Source organism: Coregonus clupeaformis, chromosome 26 (genome assembly GCF_020615455.1).
Source record: "Coregonus clupeaformis isolate EN_2021a chromosome 26, ASM2061545v1, whole genome shotgun sequence".
Taxonomy (NCBI): domain Eukaryota; kingdom Metazoa; phylum Chordata; class Actinopteri; order Salmoniformes; family Salmonidae; genus Coregonus; species Coregonus clupeaformis.
This window is the reverse complement of record NC_059217.1, coordinates 27,522,643-27,545,948: the sequence shown is the minus strand read 5'-3', so window position 1 is coordinate 27,545,948 and position 23,306 is coordinate 27,522,643. Positions and strand designations below refer to the sequence as shown.

The following is a 23,306-nucleotide window of genomic DNA, read 5'->3' as shown; positions in this document are numbered from 1 at the left end:
TATATTTGGGTTGGCCAAAGATTATGATCACTTGCCCAAAAATGTAAAGTAGCTTTTTTCACATACACACAGGGGAGGAACAAGAAGGACCAGACTACTGGAATTATTTGCATTTTGTTTGTTATCAGTAAAAAAAAAAAACACTTACACACAAAAATGTACAATGAAGCAAACTAAAAGTATTCCCAGTCATATGGGAAAATGCTGGGTAACCGCTCCCATATGTATGTATGAACCAGTCCATGTTCTCTCCATATGCCTTGGGAAGACTTTTAGTTGGCTTTAATTTCACTGACATTTATACATAATAATGGTGAAATGCAAGTTACAAAAAATGTGAAGCATCAAGTTATAAGATATCGCACTGTCCTGTGATAGGGGCTATGTCACCAAATTTGGAATAATTTGTCTTGACTTGTTTAGACAGCACAGTGGTATGGAAGCCTAACTGGTTCAACTACTACATTCATGTGAGCAGTCTCAAGATTGATTCCCTGTGTGTAAAGAAACATGACTTTTCCTCCCCTTATGAGGAGGCGAGGAAGGTGTGTCTACTGCCTCACAATCTTGAGTTTAAAAGGTCTCTCGAAGACGATATACTAACAGTAGTTCAACACAGCGTGAAGACCGCACTTTCTGTGAAGAAGAGAAGACGCGCACCGCATACCAGGGCAATATTATTTTGAACCTGCTTACCTGGCTGTTCAGTCAGACAAGGGCTGCCAGGTGATTCAACAAACACTTTAACCCATCGGAGAACTCACCACATAGATTACAAAGTAAGTGCATATCTATAAATGCCTATAATTGACATCATGATTCATTAATTGATTTAATTTAATTCTCATTAGGATTGAATATTTTCCCGTTGATTTACAAATGTTCCTTCCCGAGAATAAATCACTTTTCTCCCGGCTAACCCGGGATTTCCCGCCAAAATTGGAAATGTCATTCAAAAGCATATAAAGTATATACATAGGACTATGTTTGGATTTGATTAGATCTTTGATAGAAAATTCAAACCTGATGCTACCTGAGCCTGATGAGCCATACATTAAATACATTTTATGAGCCCAACATTAAAGAAATGTAATGAGCCCAAGCCCAAATGATTGTGCCGTTATCCAATATAGGCCAATGATTACACAGGACAGAAAAATATAAAAGCCCATAGATGGGTAAATAAGTGAAACACTCCAGTATACTAATCTTTTTGAGTGTGAACTGTTTTACTGCATTGTATTATACTGTATTATATGGACTGGAAATACGCACCTCGTTCAAACCATGATAAAGCTGGGAGAGAACATGCGATCCTGGTGCAGTACATGCGGCCTACAAAATTACAAGTATAGACTAGCGAATTAGATTTTAATTTTGAAATATAATAAGGCCTATTTGTAAAATTATAGGCTGATACATATATACCTTTCATAATATTTCCCCTAATATTATTAGCCTACCTCCTCTTTATCTCTCTATTGTTGCTTCATTCCTTCATCGCATTCAACAGTTAAATGAAATACGTTTCGTTGTCCTTATATTCATCATTCTAATGACATGCTTGAATAAAATAAGACTATAATTAGATGCAGATGGCTTTCACTTCTCTTCACTGAAGATTGAATGGTTATGGGTCTGAATAAATAACTGCTATAGCATTCCGCCCAAATTATGTACAGCAAGTCTAGCTTTTCCTGCATGGACTCCAAGAGCTAAGGAGTGTTTTTTAAGGAGAGTGGCCAGCGGAGCACAGGTGCGTGCGTATTGCGCAAGAGACAGAGGCTATAAGTTAGAAGCTTATTGTGCATGACCTATCATTCATTAGCTAAATATAAGGCTAATCTATTGTCCATTGCTCAAGTTTCTTGGCCCAAGCAAGTCTCTTCTTATTATTGGTGTCCTTTAGTAGTGGTTTCTTTGCAGCAATTCGACCATGAAGGCCTGATTCACATAGTCTCCTCTGAACAGTTGATGTTAAGATGTGTCTGTTACTTGAACTCTGTGAAGCATTTATTTGGGCTGCAATCTGAGGTGCAGTTAATTGCCAATTTCTGAGGCTGGTAACTCTAATGAACTTATCCTCTGTAGCAGATGTAACTCTGGGTCTTCCTTTCCTGTGGCGGTCCTCATGAGAGCCAGTTTAATCATAGCGCTTGATGGTTTTTGCGACTACACTTGAAGAAACTTTCAAAGTTCTTGACATTTTCTGTATTGACTGACCTTCATGTCTTAAAGTAATGATGGACTGTCGTTTCTCTTTGCTTATTTGAGCTGTTCTTGCCATAATATGTACTTGGTCTACCTTGTCACAACACAACTGATTGGCTCAAACGCATTAAGAAGGAAATAAATTCCACAAATGAACTTTTAAGAAGGCACACCTGTTAATTGAAATGCATTCCAGGTGACTACCTCATGAAGCTGGTTGAGAGAATGCCAAGAGTGTGCAAAGCTGTCATCAAGCCAAACGGTGGCTACTTTGAAGAATGTCAAATATAAAATATATTTGGATTTGTTTAACACTTTTTTGGTTACTACATGATTCCATATGTGTTATTTCATAGTTTTGATGTCTTCACTATTATTCTACAATGTAGAAAATAGTAAAAATAAAGAAAAACCCTTGAATGAGTAGGTGTGTCCAAACTTTTGACTGGTACTGTATATCTTGAAAATGATTATCTATTTTGTATGCAATTTGAATGGAATTGATGGAGAGAGAGAAAGACTGCGAGGGAGTGCTCACGGGTGCGCTGATTTAAAGCAACGATATTTGAGTGATAGGCTGTTTTAAATCTCTGCAGCTGCAAAAGATAAATAAAACATCTTTACAATTCAAAAATAAGGTGACCCCCAAAAGCCAGATGGAGATGTTTACATTTAGACGCAAAAGTCACCCAGTAAAATACTACTTGAGTAAAAGTCGAAAAGTATTTGGTTTTAAATATACTTAAGTATCAAAGTAAAAATAAAAGTATAAATAATTTCTAATTCCTTATATTAAGCAAACCAGATGGCACAATTTTATTGTATTTTGTAAATTTACTGATAGCACTCTCCAAAACTCAGAGATACAGTAATTTACAAACGAAGCATTCCTGAGTCCGCCAGATCAGAGGCAGTAGGGATGAGCAGGGATGTTTTCTTGATAAGTGCGTGAATTTGACCATTTTCCTGTTCTGCTAAGTATTCAGGGGAAATGTATGAGGTAAAAACTAGATAATTTTATTTAGGAATGTAGTGAAGTAAAAGTAAAAGTAGTCAAAAATATAAATAGTAAAGTAAAGTACAGATACCCCAAAAAACCTTCAGAGATTCCTGTTTTTCTACAGTCAAAGACTACGATAGCCCAAGGCTGTTGACAACCAAAGTAGCCATGACTGCCATTGTTTAACATAGCAGTCAACCTATTTCCTGTAGTCTCAAAATTATTAAACGTTTTGTTTCTTGTAATAAAGTTGTCCTCAAACGGAGCACACTTTGTTAATAACATGTATTAAATCATATAAAATAGTGTCATTCAAATAAGTTGACTCACCCAAATCAGAATACCTGATGTATCAACTAGGCTATGGTTTCTACCTGAGCACATGGAACGTGGTAATAGCCTGCAATTCACACATCCCATGTAGATGGTGAATATTGTCATAACTCTTGGTGCTTGGCCCCTCTTTCCAGCCAAACATTCCTTTGTTTATTAAGCACTGCAGCGTGAACTAGGCGGTGACTCCACTTCCATCAGCGGCATCATTTCTGTTGACAGTTAAGACACTTTTTTAGAACCCAGCGTGAACCGTCAGGATTAGCCCATTGGTTGTTGAACGCACCCCATGTCTTTGGTCAGGGTTCACACGTGATTGGCTGCTGACAAAGTAACAAACACCCTTGAACTAATTTGTTTGGCCAATCAATTAGTGACCCTGCATCCTACCGCTGGCTGAAGCTAAGCAGGGTCGGTCTTGGTCAGTCCCTGGATGAGAGACCAGATGCTGCTGGAAGTGGTGTTGGAGGGCCAGTAGAAGGCATTTTTTTCTCTGGTCTAAGGATATCCCAATGCCCCAGGGATGGGACATTAAACAGGTGTCCTGACTCTCTGTGGTCACTAAAGATCCCATGGCACTTATCGGAAGAGTAGGGGTGTTAACCCCAGTGTCCTGGCTAAATTGCCAATCTAGACCTCACACCATCATGGCCACCTAATCCTACCCAGCTTCCAATTGGCTCATTCATCCCCCTTCTCTCCCTGTAACTATTCCCCAGGTCATTGCTGTAAATGAGAATGTGTTCTTAGTCAATTTACCTGGTAAATTTTTTTAAAGGTCAATAAAAGTGTAACAGCTGTCAAACAGTTAAACAGTGTCAAATAGACCAGCAATGTTATAACAAATGTATTCGTCTACATTGAAAAACATTGTAATTCAAAGAATAGACAGACAGATTTTCACAGAACAGAAAGGGTGTGACTAAGGAAAAGGACACAAAAAATAAACAGTATAACAGGGTGTGGTAATAAACTAGATTATTTTATGTGTCCTTATTGTATGATTTCGTGCCTGTGTGTCATTATAATGGATTGGTCTGTTATTTTGAGACCTGCCTTATTTAATTCCTCATTTGAAAAGCCTGTTTTCTGCAGTATTATATCAGAAAAGTAATAACAAAGACACAAATAATTCAAGCACTTGTAGGCATGAGTTCACTCACACGGATACACCTCACCAGCCTACATTACTTGACCTATACAGTATGACTATTTCAACCTACCTCTTCAGTCCCACCCTCATCTCAATTAAATACATACATCTACCATATCAATACATACATCTACTACACTACATCCACCACAGACTGTAGCTGTATCCAAGCCTGAGGGCAAACCCTATCAACAGTGACTGCTGTATGTAATCAAGTCTACTAGGCGAGGTGTTCAGGTCATGGAAGACTGCTCTAACACAGTAGTATCAGAAACAGGCTTCAACAGTGTACATTATGTATCAGTCAGTCTAGCCATGCCTAACCCACAGGAGACTGAAACATGCTCACATTCACGTGCAGCACTTTCACTCCTGGCAGATTAGATGGGGAGTATATTCTTTCAGAGCTGACTTGGTTTAAGATGTTGGCAAACATGTTTTCATGAGTGGTTTGATGAACATGAAAACGATGTAAACCATAAGTCACCAGATCTCAACCCATTTGAACACTTATGGGAGATTCTGGAGCGGCGCCTGAGACAGCGTTTTCCACCACCAACATAACACTAAATGATGAAATGTCTCATGGAAGAATGGTGTCGCATCCCTCCAATAGAGTTCCAGACACATGCCAAGGCACATTGAAGCTGTTCTGGCTCGTGGTAGCCCAACACCCTGTTAAGACACTTTATGTTGGTGTTTCCTTAATCTTGGCAGTTACCTGTATACGAGTGTGTGTCCGTGTGTCTTTGATGGTTTATGTGTGTGTGTGTGTGTGTGTATTGCATGCATATCATGTTTGTGAATGTACAGTATTTGCATATATTTATGTGTATGCAGCATGTGTCAGTTATATTTGCACTATTTAGGCATTTCCAATTTTAGTTAGACTGTTCCTATATCCCACTATTCCACTTGTTCACACATCTCAGCAGTTGCGCAATTTCTATTGTGAACTCAAAGTCAGTGGAATGTTTTTACACCCTCTCTCCCTCCCATGGTTGTTCTTAAGTCTGAGGTCACAAGTGTTAGGTTTAACAGTGATGATGAAGAAACATTCCTTTCTCTCTCCGTCTATAATTTAGCCTCAATCTCTCCACTCCTTTCTTTGATTCTCCTCATTGGCATGTACATAAGGAATGAGGTGGCCGGGCGTCTTTAAAAGCCCAGTGCTTTTTATGTGTATTTCCACACTATGAGGTTGGAATAATACTGTGAAATTGTGAAAATTATGATAATGCCCTTTTAGTGTAAGAGCCGTTTGAAAACACAGCCTGAAATTTCAGCCTGTTTTGGTGGTATGGAGTTTTGGCCTACCTGGTGACATTAGTTAATACACCAATAATCAAGAGTTTAAAACCTCTCTGCCAATAACAACTAGCTTTCAGTTTTCCCCTCCCAGACAGTCCTAGCAAAATTCTTGCTTGAGAAATTGCTCTTTGCTAAGAAGCTTTTTTTGTAAATTTTTGACCACTTTAATTGAAAACAATACCCGTAAGGTACTCACCTCTAGAGTCCAAGCCCTAAGCTAACATATGGAATTGTTTTTAAATGGTCATATCAAGGATCATTTAGCTATTTGATTTTGAATTTTAAGACCCCTTAAGGTATCAAAAAAATATATTAAACAATTATTGGATGAAACATTGAATTTGGCATTACTGCTATTAGCCAATAGAAACTTATTGAATAACAATTTCACTACATGGAACAACAGATAGTAAAAAAAAAAAATCAAAAGGAAGTTTGTTCTGAAGTGTCTGTCCTATATCTGATAAATATAAGAATGATCAGAAAACTATTTTAATCTTTTAGACATGTACAGTTGAAGTCGGAAGTTTACATACACCTTAGCCAAATACATTTAAACTCAGTTTTTCACAATTCCTGACATTTAATCCTAGTACAAATTCCCTGTCTTAGGTCAGTTAGGATCACCACTTTATTTTAAGAATGGGAAATGTCAGAATAATAGTAGAGAGAATGATTTATTTCAGCTTTTATTTCATTCATCACATTCACAGTGGGTCAGAAGTTTACATACACTCAATTAGTATTTGGTAGCATTGCCTTTAAATTGTTTAACTTGGGTCAAACGTTTCGGGTAGCCTTCTACAAGCTTCCCACAATAAGTTGGGTGAATTTTGGCCCATTCCTCCTGACAGAGCTGGTGTAACTGAGTCAGGTTTGTAGGCCTCCTTGCTCGCACACACTTTTTCAGTTCTGCCCACACATTTTCTATAGGATTGATGTCAGGGCTTTGTGATGGCCACTCCAATACCTTGACTTTGTTGCCATTTTGCCACAACTTTGGAAGTATGCTTGGGGTCATTATCCATTTGGAAGACCCATTTGCGACCAAGCTTTAACTTCCTGACTGATGTCTTGATAAGTTGCTTCAATATATCCACATAATTTTCCTTCCTCATGATGCCATCTATTTTGTGAAGTGCACCAGTCCCGCCTGCAGCAAAGCACCCCCACAGCATGATGCTGCCACCCCCGTGCTTCACGGTTGGGATGGTGTTCTTCGGCTTGCAAGCATCCCCATTTTTCCTCCAAACGTAGCGATGGTCATTATTGCCAAACAGTTCTATTTGTGTTTCATCAGACCAGAGGACATTTCTCCAAAAAGTACGATCATTGTCCCGATGTGCAGTTGCAAACCGTAGTCTGGCTTTTTTATGGCGGTTTTGGAGCAGTGGCTTCTTCCTTGCTGAGCAGCCTTTCAGGTTATTTCGATATAGGACTCGTTTTACTGTGGTTATAGATACTTTTGTACCTGTTTCCTCCAGCATCTTCACAAGGTCCTTTGCTGTTGTTCTTGGATTGATTTGCACTTTTCGCACCAAAGTACGTTCATCTCTAGGAGACAGAACGCGTCTCCTTCCTGAGCGGTATGACGGCTGTGTGGTCCCATGGTGTTTATACTTGCGTACTATTGTTTGTACAGATGAATGTGGTACCTTCAGGTGTTTGGAAATTGCTCTCAAGGATGAACCAGACTTGTGGAGGTCTACAAATTTTTTTCTGAGATCTTAGCTGATTTCTTTTCATTTTCACATGATGTCAAGCAAAGAGGCACTGAGTTTGAAGGTAGGCCTTGAAATACATCCACAGGTACACCTCCAATTGACACAAATGATGTCAATTAGCCTATCAGAAGCTTCTAAAGCCATGACATCATTTTCTGGAATTTTCCAAGCTGTTTAAAGGCACAGTCAACTTAGAGGATGTAAACTTCTGACCCACTGGAATTGTGATACAGTGAATTATAAGTGAAATAATCTGTCTGTAAACAATTGTTGGAAAAATTACTTGTGTCATGCACAAAGTAGATGTCCTAACCGACTTGCCAAAAGTATAGTTTGTTAACAAGAAATTTGAGGAGTGGTTGAAGAACGAGTTTTAATGACTCCAACCTAAGTGTATGTAAACTTCCGACTTCAACTGTAATTATCCCCTTAATTTAGGCACTAAAGTATCTCCATATATACTTCCATTCCTTTTTTAAACTGGTACCGGGACCTTCAGATGAGTCTTGAGGCTTGTGGGCATCCTAGAACAAAACGACACCATCGTGTTCATGAGAGTCCCATCTTTCAATAGAGTGATCATAATATACTGCACAAAAATATAAACGCAACATGCAACAATTCCAACGATTTTACTGAGTTACAGTTCATATAAGGATATCAGTCAATTGAAATCAATAAATTAGGCCCTAATCTATGGATTTCATATGACTGGGCAGGGGCGCAGCCATGGGTGGCCCTGGGAGGGCATAGGCCCACCCACTTGGGAGCCAGGCCCACCCACTGCGGAGCCAATCAGAATGAGTTATTCTCCACAAAAGGGCTTTATTACAGACAGAAATACTCCTCAGATTCATCAGCTATCCGTGTGGCTGGTTTCAGACGATCCTGCAGGTGAAGAAGCCTGGGATGTGAAGGTCCTGGGCTGGCGAGGTTACATGTGGTTTGCGGTTGTGAGGCTGGTTGGACATACTGCCAAATTCTCTAAAACGACGTTGGAGGCGGCAATTCTCTGGCAACAGCTCTGGTGGACATTCCTGCAGTCAGCATGCCAATTGCACGCTCCCTCAAAACTTGAGACATCTCTGTAATTGTGTTGTGTGACAAAACTGCACATTTTAGAGTGGCCTTTTATTGTCCCCAGCACAAGGTGCACCTGTGTAATGATCATGCTGTTTAATCAGCTTCTTGATATACAACACCTGTCAGGTAGATGGATTATCTTGGCTAAGGAGAAATGCTCATTAACTGGGATATAAACAAATTTGTGCACAAACTTTGAGAGAAATAAGCTTTTTGTGCTTCTGGAAAATATCTGGGATATTTTATTTCAGCTCATGAAACATGGGACCAACACTTTACAGGGGGTTAAATATAAAGGAGTTGGATGAAAGAGAGTGGAAGAAGAGGAGTTTATGGGAGAGACTGGACACATAATTTAGGAGTGGTATTAATATCTTGATATGATCACAAGTAATGAGTATACCATAGCTTTAATTCACTCATTAGATGAGAGGACTACATTTGATTTGTGATGGACACTGGCCAATTATAATGACAGCTGTTCAAAATGTTATCGGATGGATCTGGAATGAGGATAGAGTTCTAAGCACAAGCAAAGTGACAACAATACATGCCCCTCTCTGTTTTCTTTTGATTCTCAGGATGCCTGTCGAAACACCGTCAGTCAGACACACGTCTACAGTTGGTCGCTTCCCATCAGTCACACTGGGATTGGGGAAAGATGAGCCTGGGAAGGAGGAGCCAGAGGAGAACACAGAGGAAGGGGGGTGTCGACAATGGTTACGTAAGATCTGTCCTTGTTGCTGTCAAAGACAGAGCGATGATGATGACATCACAGATAAGGTCGTCACAGGGATTGTTGATGTAGACAACCTTGTTGGGAATGATGACAAGCCAGTCACTAATGGAAGTAAGCTTGAAGGTAATTTACACTTTTAAAAATACCATACAGCCGCTAGTGAAAGTCTACACACCCCTTGCACAGTCTTTACATTTTGCTGCCTTAAAATTAAATCTAAAAAGGGCTTCAATTGGATTTCCTTCCTACCTATCTACACAACCTAATCCACATTTTCAAAGTGAAAGAAAAATAGTCAAAAACCTTCTGAATTAATAAAAAATGAAGATGTATTGATTGCGTATGTCTTCACACCCCAGGACTGAGACTGGACCATTCAGGAACACTCTCCACCTCTTGGAAATCCATTTAGGTGTCTATTTGTCATTAACATTTGTGTAACTGTCCCTTTAAAAATAAAACTCTTTCCCAGGGTTAGGTTTTTAGAAGACTGAATATTTGTTTAATTTTTACATGTGCTTTTCTCCATTCATATTTATTTTGGATTATGCCCATAACATGATTCTGCCACCACACTAATTGAAAATACAGAGGATTAACAACATTGCATTCACTCCCCTTATGGAATAAACACGTGATCTGTGATCTTATGTGAAGTTAACCTCTTAAGGATCGGACCCTTTTTTTAAATTTTCGCCTAAAATGACATACCCAAATCGAACTGCCTGTAGCTCAGGACCTGAAGCAAGGATATGGATATTCTTGATACCATTTGAAAGGAAACACTTTGAAGTTTGTGGAAATGTGAAATTAATGTAGGATAATATAACACATTAGATCTGGTAAAATATATATATATTTTTAATCATCTTTGAAATGCAAGAGAAAGGCCACAATATAATATTGCAGTTTAGGCGCAATTTAGATATTGACCACTAGATGGCAGCAGTGTGTGTACAACGTTTCAGATTAATCCACTGAAGCGTTGCAATACTGGACTATTTTGTATCAAGTCTTCCCAAATGTGCCAAAATGGTCAATTGATACATTTTCAAGTACATAACTATAGAGAACATACAAAAATGATATGGTAATACAAAATGTAAGTTTACACACTCCCAGGAATGTCATACATGATTGATCATTAGCTTATACAATAACTTTCACACATCTAGATGGCCTTGCGGGGTGCGTGTGGAGCCAGAGACAGCAAGAGTTCAAACTATAGAACCCAGTTCCTACATTTGAATATAAAAATTGATTTTATCAAACAAAACTATGCTACATTTTATCTCTGGGACCCTCAGGATGACAAATCAGAGCAAGATTACTGAATGTAAGTACATTATTTACCTTCAGAGGTGAATGTATCAAACCAGTTGCCGTGATACATTTTGTTTTTGTTGTGCACTCTCCTCAAACAATAGCATGGTATTATTTCACTGTAATAGCTACTACAGTGCAGTTAGATTAACAATAATGTAAGCTTTCTGCCAATATAAGACATGTCTATGTCCTGGAAAGTTTGCTGTTACTTACCACAGTCATGCTAATCACATTAGCGCACGTTAGCTCAACCGTCCCATACGCAGGACACCGATACCGCAGAGGTTAATATGATAGCATGTGACAACATGTAAAGCAACATGTGATAACATGAAACTACACATGTGAAAACGTGATCACATGTGAAGTGTTCCAAAAATACATGTTTTCACATGATTTCACATGACATTTCATGTGGAATCATGTGATTTTCCACGTGTGAAATCATGTGGTTTTTCTGTAAGGGTCCAAATTACTGGCCTGCATGACAAAGTGAAAAGAAGGAATCCTGTGTTAAAAAATCCACCCCAAATCATCCATTCTGCTTGCAACAAGGCCATTAAGTAATTCTGCAAGACAATACGGCAAAGAAATGTACTTTTTGGCCTAAATAAAAAATACAGGTTTGGATCAAATTCAATACAACACAATACAGAGTAAAAGCCTCTGTATTTTCAAGTATTGTGGTGGCACCATCATGTAACCGGTATGCTTGTCACCGGCAGGGACTTGGGAGTTTGTCAGGATCAAAAATAAATATGAAAGGAGCTAAGCCCAGGTAAAAAGTTAGAGGAAAACTCGCCACAGTCTACTGAAAACATAACCCTGGGATAGAGTTTTCTTTTTCAGTGGGACAATTACTCACATTTTAATACCAAAGACACACCAGAATGGCTTTCCAATAGGTTTTGAGTGTCCCTGAGTGGTCCAGTCTCATTCCTGACTTAAATTAGCTTGAAAATCAGAGACACGGTTTGAATATTGATGTCCTTGAATTATTCTCAACCAAATTTACTGAGCTTGAGCAATTGTGACAAAAACAATGGACATATGTTGACCTAACAGTTGTGCAAAGTTGGTAGAATCTTATTCAAAATGATTTACAGCTGTAATGGCTGGCAAAGGTGCTTCCACCAAGGATACTAAACAAAAATATAAACGCAACATGTCATGTGAAACCATACATACAAAAAGCTTATTTCTCTCAAAGTTTGTGCATACATTTGATTACATCCCTGTTAGTGAGCATTTCTCCTTTGCCAAGATAATCCATCCACCTGACAGGTGTGGCATATCAAGAAGCTGATTAAACAGCATGATCATTGCACAAGTGCACGTTGGGCCACTCTAAAATGTGCAGTTTTGTCACACAACACAATACCACAGATGTCTCAAGTTTTGAGGGAGTGTGCAATTGACATGCTGACTGCAGGAATGTCCACCAGAGATTTTGCCTGAGAATTCAATGTTAGTTTCTCTACCATACGTTGTTTTAGAGAATTTGGCAGTACGTCCAACCGGCCTCACAACCACAGACCACGTGTAACCACGCCAGCCCAGGACCTCCACATCCAGCTTCTTCACCTGCGGGATGGTCTGAGACAAGCCACCAGGACCGGTGATGAAACTGTGGGTTTGCACAACCAAAGAATTACTGCACAAACTGTCAGAAACCAGCTCAGGGAAGCTAATCTGCGTGCTCATTGTCCTCACCAGGGTCTTGACCTGACTGTAGTCCGGCATCGTAACCGACTTCAGTGGGAAAATGCTCACCTTTGATGGCCACTGGCACGCTGGAGAAGTGTGCTCTTCGCGGATGAATTCTGGTTTCAATTGTATGCCGTCATGTGGGCGAGCGGTTTGCTGATGTCAACATTGTGAACAGAGTGCCCCATGGTGGCGGTGGGGTTAAAGCATGGGCAGGCATACACTACGGACAAAGAACATAATTGCATTTTATCAATGGCAATATCAATGCACAGAGATACCGTGACGAGATCCTAAAGCTCATTGTCGTGCCATTCATTGAGCATGTTTGGGATGTTCTGGATCGACGTGTACGACAGCGGGTTCCATTTCCCACCAATATTCAGCAACTTCGCACAGCCATTGAAGAGGAGTGGGACAACATTCCACAGGCCACAATCAACAGCCTGATCAACTCTATGCGAAGGAGATGTGTCTCACTGCATGAGGCAAATGGTCACACCAGATACTGACTGGTTTTCTGATCCATGCCCCTACCTTTTTTTTAAGGTATCTGTGACCAACAGATGCATATCTGTATTCCCAGTGATGTGAAATCCATAGATTAGGGCCCAATTTATTTCATTCAATTGACTGATTTCCTTATATGAACTGTAACTCTATATATAACTATATTTTTGTTCAGTGTATTAACTCTGGGGTGTGAAGACATACGCAATCATGACATCTTCGTATTCTTTTTACATGTATTATTCATTTGGAACATTTTAGATCATTTTCTTTCACTTAAAAAATGTGGAGTAGGTTGTGTAGATCTGTAATTTTTTAAAAATTTATATTTCATTTCAAGGCAGCAAAATGTGAGCACTGTACTTCATTGTTACTACGCAAGACAATTGTGACATTTTTGACAGAATGGTTGACTTTAATATGACCTTCCCTCTCTCCCTGTTGTCTCAGAGATTTTGTTGAGGGTGAGGTCGATAGACCTGATGAAAACCAAGAAAGGTCAGAACCGCATGGAGCATCACACAGACCGTTACTACGGTGATGACCTCATCATCCGCAGGGGTCAGATCTTCATGATGTGGCTTGACCTCTCACGACCTTACAATCCCAACACGGACAGACTCCACCTGGAGCTTAGGACAGGTCAGTGAGACATTCTGCTGAATCATGAATGGTTACAATGACTCAAAAACGGCCTACCCTGTCCACCTGATTCGAAGCCATAGGGCTAACAAGTGCACATGATAACAGTAAGCCCTTTGTAACCAATCATGGGAACTGACTGAGTAACTAAGTGGTTGTGTGTTTTTGTTTACAGGCATGAGTTTGCGTGTGTGTCAGTGTTAAAGTGTTTGTGTGTGCTTGTGTCTTGGAACGGCCCTGTGCCTGCACCATGTTTTGGTGTGGTTTGTGGCAAGCCTCCAGTGTTTTACAGGAGCCTGCCACTCTCACAGTCCTGCCCAAATCCCCTCTTTCCACTGACAATTCACTCCTACCATAAACAGCTTCGCCACCAACCAACCCACCAACTAATTTCACCATGCCCTTTCAGCTTCTAGATTGTAATATTTATCTTAGAGATTCATTGAATATGAGTGTGTACTATATGAGGAGATGTGTCTTATCTTGCTGGGTGGAAGCCAGTGTATTAACAGACAAACAGCAAATCACCATCTGAGCCATGCTGGTATTTATAGAACAGCAACATGCAGGACAGATACTCTATGGATCTTCAGAATGAGTGTACTGCAGGTGGATTGTAGATGTGTGTGTGTGGTGTGTGTTTGAGGATGAGAATGTTGCTCTGCTTGTTTTCGCAAACACACCCTGTTAACACCTTGGGTGTGGTCACCAATCTGGCAACATGAGGCAACATATGTGTGTGACAAGTTTTATTACCAAATGAAATACCTGTTTATTTTTAATTTTTACTTTTTTTTATTTAACCTTTATTTAACCAGGTAAGCCAGTTGAGAACAGGTTCTCATTTACAACTGCGACCTGGCCAAGATAAAGCAAAGCAGTGCAATAAAAACAACACAGAGTTACATATGGGGTAAAAAACATAAAGTCAAAAATACAACAGAAAATATATATACAGTGTGTGCAAATGTAGCAAGTTATGGAGGTAAGGCAATAAATAGGCTATAGTGCAAAATAATTACAATAGTATTAACACTGGAATGCTAGATGGGCAAGAGATTGTGTGCAAATAGAGATACTGGGGTGCAAAAGAGCAAAATAAATAACAATATAGGGATGAGGTATTTGGGTGGGCTAATTTCAGATGGGCTGTGTACAGGTGCAGTGATCGGTAAGGTGCTCTGACAACTGATGCTTAAAGTTATTGAGGGAGATAAGAGTCTCCAGCTTCAGAGATTTTTGCAATTCGTTCCAGTCATTGGCAGCAGAGAACTGGAAGGAATGGCGGCCAAAGGAGGTGTTGGCTTTGGGAATGACCAGTGAGATATACCTGCTGGAGCGCAGACTACGGGTGGGTGCTGCTATGGTGACCAATGAGCTAAAATAAGGCGGGGATTTGCCTAGCAGTGATTTATAGATGGCCTGGAGCCAGTGGGTTTGACGACGAACATGTAGTGAGGACCAGCCAACAAGAGCGTACAGGTCACAGTGGTGGGTAGTGTATGGGGCTTTGGAGACAAAACGGATGGCACTGTGATAGACTACATCCAATTTGCTGAGTAGAGTGTTGGAGGCTATTTTGTAAATGACATCGCCGAAGTCAAGGATCGGTAGGATAGTCAGTTTTACGAGGGCATTTTTGGCAGCATGAGTGAAGGAGGCTTTGTTGCGAAATAGGAAGCCGATTCTAGATTTAACTTTGGATTGGAGATTCTTTATGTGAGTCTGGAAGTTGAGTTTACAGTCTAACCAGACACCTAGGTATTTGTAGTTGTCCACATACTCTAGGTCAGACCCGTCGAGAGTGGTGATTCTAGTCGGGTGGGCGGGTGCCAGCAGCGTTCGATTGAAAAGCATGCATTTAGTTTTACTAGTGTTTAAGAGCAGTTGGAGGCTACTGAAGGAGTGTTGTATGGCATTGAAGCTCGTTTGGAGGTTTGTTAACACAGTGTCCAATGAAGGGCCAGATGTATACAAAATGGTGTCGTCTGCGTAGAGGTGGATCTGAGAGTCACCAGCAGCAAGAGCGACATCAGCAGTGCTGCCAACAAAGAAACTTCATCTTATGTTTTTCCTGACAGCAATAAATGAAAAAATGCAGCTAAAATAGGAGTAAGAGAAATTGCAAGACAGAATTTCACCATATTTTGTTCTTATGATACTGAATAATATTTGTGTGTGTCTGTCTGGGATAGGACCCTTGCCTACAGTGGCAAAGGGCACCCATGTCATCATCCCATTGGTTGAGGAGCTGGAGGATGACCGTTGGGAGGCCAAGATTGTGCAACGGGACGGCAATAGGCTCAAGCTGTCCGTCAACTCCCTGCCCACAGCCGTGATTGGCCGATATCAGCTCACCGTGGCAACGCAAAGCCCGAAGGGGGAGGCCACATCTACACATGACCCTGGGAATGACATCTGCATGCTGTTTAACCCCTGGTGTGAAGGTGAGAGAGAGAGAGAGAGAGAGAGAGAGAGAGAGAGAGAGAGAGAGAGAGAGAGAGAGAGAGAGAGAGAGAGAGAGAGAGAGAGAGAGAGAGAGAGAGAGAGAGAGAGAAGGAATAAGTACATTAGTCAATACAAAGAGAGCTTGTCCCTGTCCTCAGCCAACCCTACACTCTTAGAAAAAAGGGTTCCAAAAGGGTTCATCGGCTGTCCCCATAGGAGAACCCTTTTTAGTTCCAGATAGAACCCTCTGTCGAAATGATTCTACATGGACCTCAAAGGGGTTCTACCTGGACCAAAAAGGTTCTACCTGGAACCAAAACTAGTTATTCAAAGGGTTCTCCTATGGGGACAGCCGAATAACCTTTTTAGATTTTAGATTCTATTCTTCTTTTAGATTCACCGTTTATTTTCTAAGAGTGTAAGCTCAGAGACTCTCCATAGTCTTCACCCTCATTTCAGGCTGATGACATCACACATTGGAATTGTTTTCCTTTTGAACAACTGGATCTAACCTCTCTCTCCCTCTCCGTCAGATGACACAGTGTACATGGACGATAGCGATGAGAAGAACGAGTATATCCTGAATGATGTTGGAAGGCTCTACTATGGCACAGAGAATCAAATTGGTTCAAGAACGTGGAACTATGGACAGGTGAAGGAACATGAAGATTGTCAGTCAGTTGATGGGAAAATGGCCTGAGTAGGACAGACCTAACTAACTTATTTCTATCATTGCCCCTGCTTCTCTCTCTCCTTCCATCTCTACCTCTCTATTTCTCAGTTTGATAAGGGGATCCTGGATGCCTGTCTTTATGTTTTGGAGAAGAGTGCGACGCCCCCTTCAGGCTGGGGAGACTCTGTCAACGTGGTACGAGTCATATCAGCCATGGTGAGTCCTCCTCGCAAACACAGGGCATACACTTTAAAACCTCACAATATCACCTCTAACCTCACCTAAGCCCAACCAATGTCCAACCAAACTGGCACCTCATTATTCCGACTCTAAACTGAATCCAAAGTGAACCCGTCCTCTCCTTTATCCCAGATCAACTCCCCAGATGACGGGGGGGTCCTGGAGGGGAACTGGTCAGGGAACTATGTGGGCGGGACTTCCCCTACAGCCTGGAGTGGCAGTGTGGACATCCTGAAGAAGTACCATAAGGACGGAGGCACACCGGTCAGATATGGCCAGTGCTGGATCTTCTCTGGGGTCACCACCACAGGTTAGCAGTGTTTGTGTGTTTTTATGTCTTTGGTTAAATCAAAGGACTTATCTGAGGGAAACTTGAGTGCCATGCTGCTATGCATTGACCCCTAACCTCTCACCCTCCAATCTCTTCCAGTGTTGAGGTGTTTGGGCATTCCCTCCCGTAGTGTGTCCAACTTCAACTCCGCCCACGACACAGATCGCTCCTTGACAATAGACATGTACTTCGATGAGAAGTTGGAGTCTATAGATCACCTCAACTCTGACTCAATGTGGTGAGTAGAATACAGTCATACTCTCTGACTCATGGTATCTCATTCAGTACTACATCATCTTAGTCATGTCATCACACACCACTTATGTAAATACAATGTGCATTTACTAGATTACATCTATGTTATAACCCATTCCTGCTTTAGGAACTTCCATGTGTGGAACGACTGTTGGATGGCTCGTCCAGACTTGCCACCAGGTTATGGCGGCTGGCAGGTAGTAGACTCCACCCCCCAGGAGACCAGCCTGGGCACCTACTGCTGTGGCCCCGCCTCCGTCAATGCCATCCGTAACGGACAAGTGTTCCTGAAACATGACTCACCATTCGTCTTTGCCGAGGTGGGTCTCTAATGTGTCTTCCCCCTTCCTTTCTCTCAGATGCACAGTGATGACCTCACTTGCCCCTAGTCTCAGATGTCTTCCATCTCAACCATCTCCATCTCTCGCTCTCTGCTGTACCTGTACTGTAGGTGAACAGTGATAAGATCTACTGGCAGAGGAACCTGAATGGCACCTTCACCCAGATCCACAGTGAGAAGAACGCAGTGGGCCACTGTATCAGCACCAAGGCCGTGGGCTCTGACGAACGCAACGATATCACACACCTTTACAAGTACCCAGAAGGTAGCTTCACATAGCTGTGCAAACATTAACCAACACTGGGTAGCATTGCATATCATAGTTTTATTGCATACCTATAAAAGCAGACTCCTGTATAAGCACCCAGTGGTTAATATCTATTTAATTCATTCTTATTGTTATTCTCTCCAGGCACAGAGGAGGAACGCATCGCTGTGGAGACTGCCAGTCGCTATGGCTCCAAACCAGATACCTACTCCTCTCCCATCGCTCAGGATGTATCCATAGAAGTGACCATGGATGGGGAGGGGCCACGCATGGGGGGAGATGCAGAACTGTCCATCGTCATGCGCAACGCTAGTTCTCTACCACGCACTATCAACCTCCACAGCCAGGTGGCAGTCATGTACTACACTGGTGTGCTCAAGGCTACTGTCAAGAAGGACCAAATTCCTGTGGAGCTGCTACCAAATGAAGGTGAGCTACTGGGAATGTCTTGTGTTATATATATCAGTGACGTTCAGTCAGACAGTGTTATTCATTGCATGCCCAGGTTTTTCTCATCCCTAATCCTGCCCCCCTCTCCTAACAGTGAAGACCCTGGAGTGGATCCTTCAGTACCAGCACTACCAGGACCAGCTGGTGGACCAGGCTGCTCTGATGCTGACCCTGTCGGGCAGGGTCAGTGAGACACAGCAGGTTCTGGCCACTCAGTTCAGCTTCCGCCTCCGCACCCCTGACCTCATCATTAAGGTAAGCAGAAACAGAATGAATTAATATATCCATAAATCTTATCCACAGCATCTATCTGTGTGTCTGTCTGCCCATCTGAATATTGTCTGTTGTCAACATAATCCAGAGATGTTCTGTAATGATAAGGTTTCCCTATACTTGTCCCTCCTAGCCGGTAGGGGAGGCTGTGGTGGGTAAAAAGATGGCGGCTGAGATCTCCTTCACCAACCCTCTGCCATGCACACTGAAAGGAGTGGTGTTCCGTGTGGAGGGGCTGGGCCTGCAGAGTGTTCGACAGATCGCTGTTGGGTGAGAAATGTTCACATACATTCTGCTTGCCATATCTCTTTGTCACTCCATTCATCACATGGGCATATACAAATGTCCTGTGACCAGGGTTGTGGTCAAATCCAATTTAATTTAATTGGAACGCTAGATATTTACATTTCCCAGTTAAGGGAATTAATGCACATAGTATCAACACATTTACTGTAGGATTAGTTTTTTATCATTTAAACCTGTATTCCTATATTTCCAGTATAGCTAGGGTGTCTGAAGTGGGACATGATCAGCCTGAAAGCCTGAGGGAATTGAATTCAAATTGAAATTTGTGGAATTGTTGGGGATAATATTGAATTGGGAATTACATTTTGGGAATTTACCTAACATTGGAATTCAGAGGAATTTAATCATCTCTGAATTCAAAGACTGACCTGGAATTTGAATTGAATTAAATGGAATTTACAGGGAGAGAGAATTTAATTAGAATGTAATTTGTGAAATTGACCCCAACCCTGACTGTAACATCAACTAAACATGCCTATGAGTTCATCTGAACACAGCATCAGTCTGTATTTCACTATACTCTCTGTGGTTCATGTAGTCAATCTTCCTTCATGTTATGAACAAGCACAGTTCTAAGTGTCTCTCTCATCTCCTCTCTCAGTGACGTGGCCAGTCACTCCTCTGTGGTTCAGACGGAGGTCTTTGTCCCCAGCCTGCCTGGACCCAGGAAACTGTTGGCTTCACTGGACTGTAAACAGCTCACACAGGTTCATGGTGTTGCTGACATCAACGTGAAGGAGATATAAGTCTTCGGACACCATAGACCTCTCTTGGTCTGCTTGACTATTGAGGCATAATCACTACGGAGGTTAGCAGAAATCATCTCCCTCCCTCTCCCCCCTAACACTGGTGTTGCTGTTGAGTCCATTATGATGTTCGAAAGTACAGTTTAAGCTTGAGATACAGGAAAACCATACACCATGCAAGACAAGCATTTTCAATAGTCATATTGTTACACATTTTTCCATTCCCCCCTCTCAATATCAGACTGGACCTGTATAATGTGCCTTGAAAAGTGCCTAAACAAATGATTGCAGCCCTTACAAGAGTAATATTAGGACCTGAAGCATACCTACTGAACAGAGCACCAGTTAGTTATATGACACATGGGAACAACGTTTGTTCAGCATACTGTACAGTACAGCAATAATACTGTATACAGAATGTGTGGCTTGTTATATTGGCAGAGCATTGGCAGAACATATATATATATATACACATCTTTGACACCACCAGATTTATCTCAGCTGTTATTTTTCTAACACTTATTAAAAGGGGTATGTGTTAACTTACACTGTACAATTATCTAATACTATGGTGTTATTAACTTATAAACATTGTTATGGATTTGAAGAGATCAGTTATTTCAAACACATATCCATGCTTATGCACTACTTGTGGTGTGAATGTCTAAAAGTCTTTCTATGTGAACTGGATGAACAAGTCAGTATTAGGAAGTCAAGTTAAATCTGCTCCATCCCATGCTTTTTGGATCCAGGTTTTGTATTAACATCAGATGTGCTGTTATTTTGCACTTCTAAATATCAGCTCAATATTAACTACACAATTAGCTCTGAACTAAATTAAGCACCCAAGGTAGTGGTTTATGACAAAATTATGAAATGGCAGCTACACACATGCTTATTTTTCACAAACAGCATAGAATCTGTAAATGCTTTAATAGTTTATTATATTTCTGTGCTATTTAATTTTTATACTATGTGAGTAAATTAATTTCACTTCAATACTTTGTCCTTATTCTGTGTGTGTGTGTGTGTGTGTGTGTGTGTGTGTTTGAGAGAGAGAGAGCGAGCGAGGGAGTACATGTTATGAAATAGTTGATATTTTAATGATGTAAGTGTTCAGTTTGACATCATGAAAATTATGAACACACACAAACCACTCCCTCATACACATACAGTACCAGTTAAAAGTTGACACACCTACTCATTCAAGGATTTTTCTTTATTTTTATTATTTTCTACGTTGTAAAATAATAGTGAAGACATCAAAACTATGAAATAACACATATGGAATCATGTAGAAACCAAAAAAGTGTTAAACAAATCAAAATGTATTTTATATTTGAGATTCTTCAAAGTAGCCACCGTTTGGCTTGATGACAGCTTTGCACACTCTTGGCATTCTCTCAACCAGCTTCATGAGGTAGTCACCTGGAATGCATTTCAATTAACTGTGTGCCTTCTTAAAAGTTAATTTGTGGAATTTATTTCCTTCTTAATGTGTTTGAGGCAATCAGTTGTGTTGTGACAAGGTAGGGGTGGTATACAGAAGATAGCCCTATTTGGTAAAAGACCAAGTCCATTTTATGGCAAGATCAGCTCAAATAAGCAAAGAGAAACGACAGTCCATTATTACTTTAAGACATGAAGGTCAGTCAGTCCGGAAAATGTCAAGAACATTGAACGTTTCTTGAAGTGCAGTTGCAAAAACCATCAAGCGCTATGATGAAACTGTCTCTCATGAGGACCGCCACAGGAAAGGATGACCCTGAGTTACCTTTGCTGCAGAGGATAAGTTCATTAGAGTTACCAGCCTCAGAAATCAGCAATTAACTGCACCTCAGATTGCACCTCACAGAGTTAAAGTAACAGATACATCTCAACATCAACTGTTCAGAGGAGACTGCGTGAATCAGACCTTCATGGTCAAATTGCTGCAAATAAACCACAATTAAAGGACACCAATAAGAAGAAGAAACTTGATTGGGCCAAGAAACAAGAGCAATGGACATTAGACCGATGGAAATCTGTCCTTTGGTCTGATGAGTCCAAATTTGAGATTTCTGGTTCCAAACGCTATGTCTTTGTGAGACGCAGAGTAGGTCAACAGATGATCTCCGCATGTGTGGTTCCCACCGTGAAGCATGGAAGAGGAGGTGTGATGGTGCTTTGCTGGTGACACTGTCAGTCATTTATTTAGAATTCAAGGCACACTTAACCAGCATGGCTATCACAGCATTCTGTAGCGATATGCCATTCCATCTGGTTTGCGCTTAGTGGGACTATCACTTGTTTTTCAACCATTTTGAAAAGAAGGTTGACGACATCCGATCCTCGTTTGTTAAGTCAAATGACACTGCTGGTCCTGCTCACACTGCCCTACCCTATGCTTCGACTTCTTTCTCCCCTCTCTCTCCAGATGAAATCTTGCTACTTGTGACGGCCGGCCGCACAACAACCTGCCTGCTTGACCCTATCCCCTCCTCTCTTCTCCAGACAATTTCCGGAGACCTTCTCCCTTACCTCACCTCGCTCATCAACTCATCCTTGACCGCTGGCTATGTCCCTTCCGTCTTCAAGAGAGCGAGAGTTGCACCCCTTCTCAAAAAACCTACACTCGATCCCTCCGATGTCAACAACTACAGACCAGTATCCCTTTCTTTTCTCTCCAAAACTCTTGAGCGTGCTGTCTTTAGCCAACTCTCTTGCTATCTCTCTCAGAATTAGCTTCTTGATCCAAACCAGTCAGATTTCAAGACTGGTCATTTAACTGAGACTGCTCTTCTCTGTGTCACAGAGGCTCTCCGCACTGCTAAAGCTAACTCTCTCTCCTTTGCTCTCGTCCTTCTAGACCTATCTGCTGCCTTTGATACTGTGAACCATCAGATCCTCCTCTCCACCCTCTCCGAGTTGGGCATCTCCGGCGCGGCTCACTCTTGGATTGCATCCTACCTGACAGGTCGCTCCTACCAGGTGGCGTGGCGAGAATCTGTCTCCGCATCACGTGCTCTCACCACTGGTGTCCCCCAGGGCTCAGTTTTAGGCCCTCTCCTATTCTCGCTATACACCAAGTCACTTGGCTCTGTCATATCCTCACATGGCCTCTCCTATCATTGCTATGCAGACGACACAAAATTAATCTTCTCCTTTCCCCCTTCTGATAACAAGGTGGCGAATCGCATCTCTGCATGTCTGGCAGACATATCAGTGTGGATGACGGATCACCACCTCAAGCTGAAC

The 23,306-nt window shown here is 41.4% G+C and overlaps 1 protein-coding gene across 1 annotated transcript; it reads left to right on the top strand.

Annotated features, from left to right (window-relative positions):
- The first annotated feature begins 628 nt into the window (after window positions 1-628).
- LOC121539885 (protein-glutamine gamma-glutamyltransferase K-like) lies at window positions 629-21,068 on the top strand. Its single transcript, XM_041848531.2, has 14 exons — window positions 629-779; window positions 9,397-9,677; window positions 13,548-13,739; window positions 15,935-16,186; window positions 16,721-16,839; window positions 16,969-17,076; window positions 17,233-17,410; window positions 17,531-17,669; window positions 17,814-18,006; window positions 18,138-18,291; window positions 18,439-18,723; window positions 18,839-18,999; window positions 19,151-19,287; window positions 19,925-21,068. Exons 2-14 carry the CDS (start codon window positions 9,398-9,400, stop codon window positions 20,067-20,069), a joined length of 2,343 nt encoding a protein of 780 aa, XP_041704465.1. The 5' UTR covers window positions 629-779; window position 9,397; the 3' UTR covers window positions 20,070-21,068.
- Window positions 21,069-23,306: the final 2,238 nt, after the last annotated feature.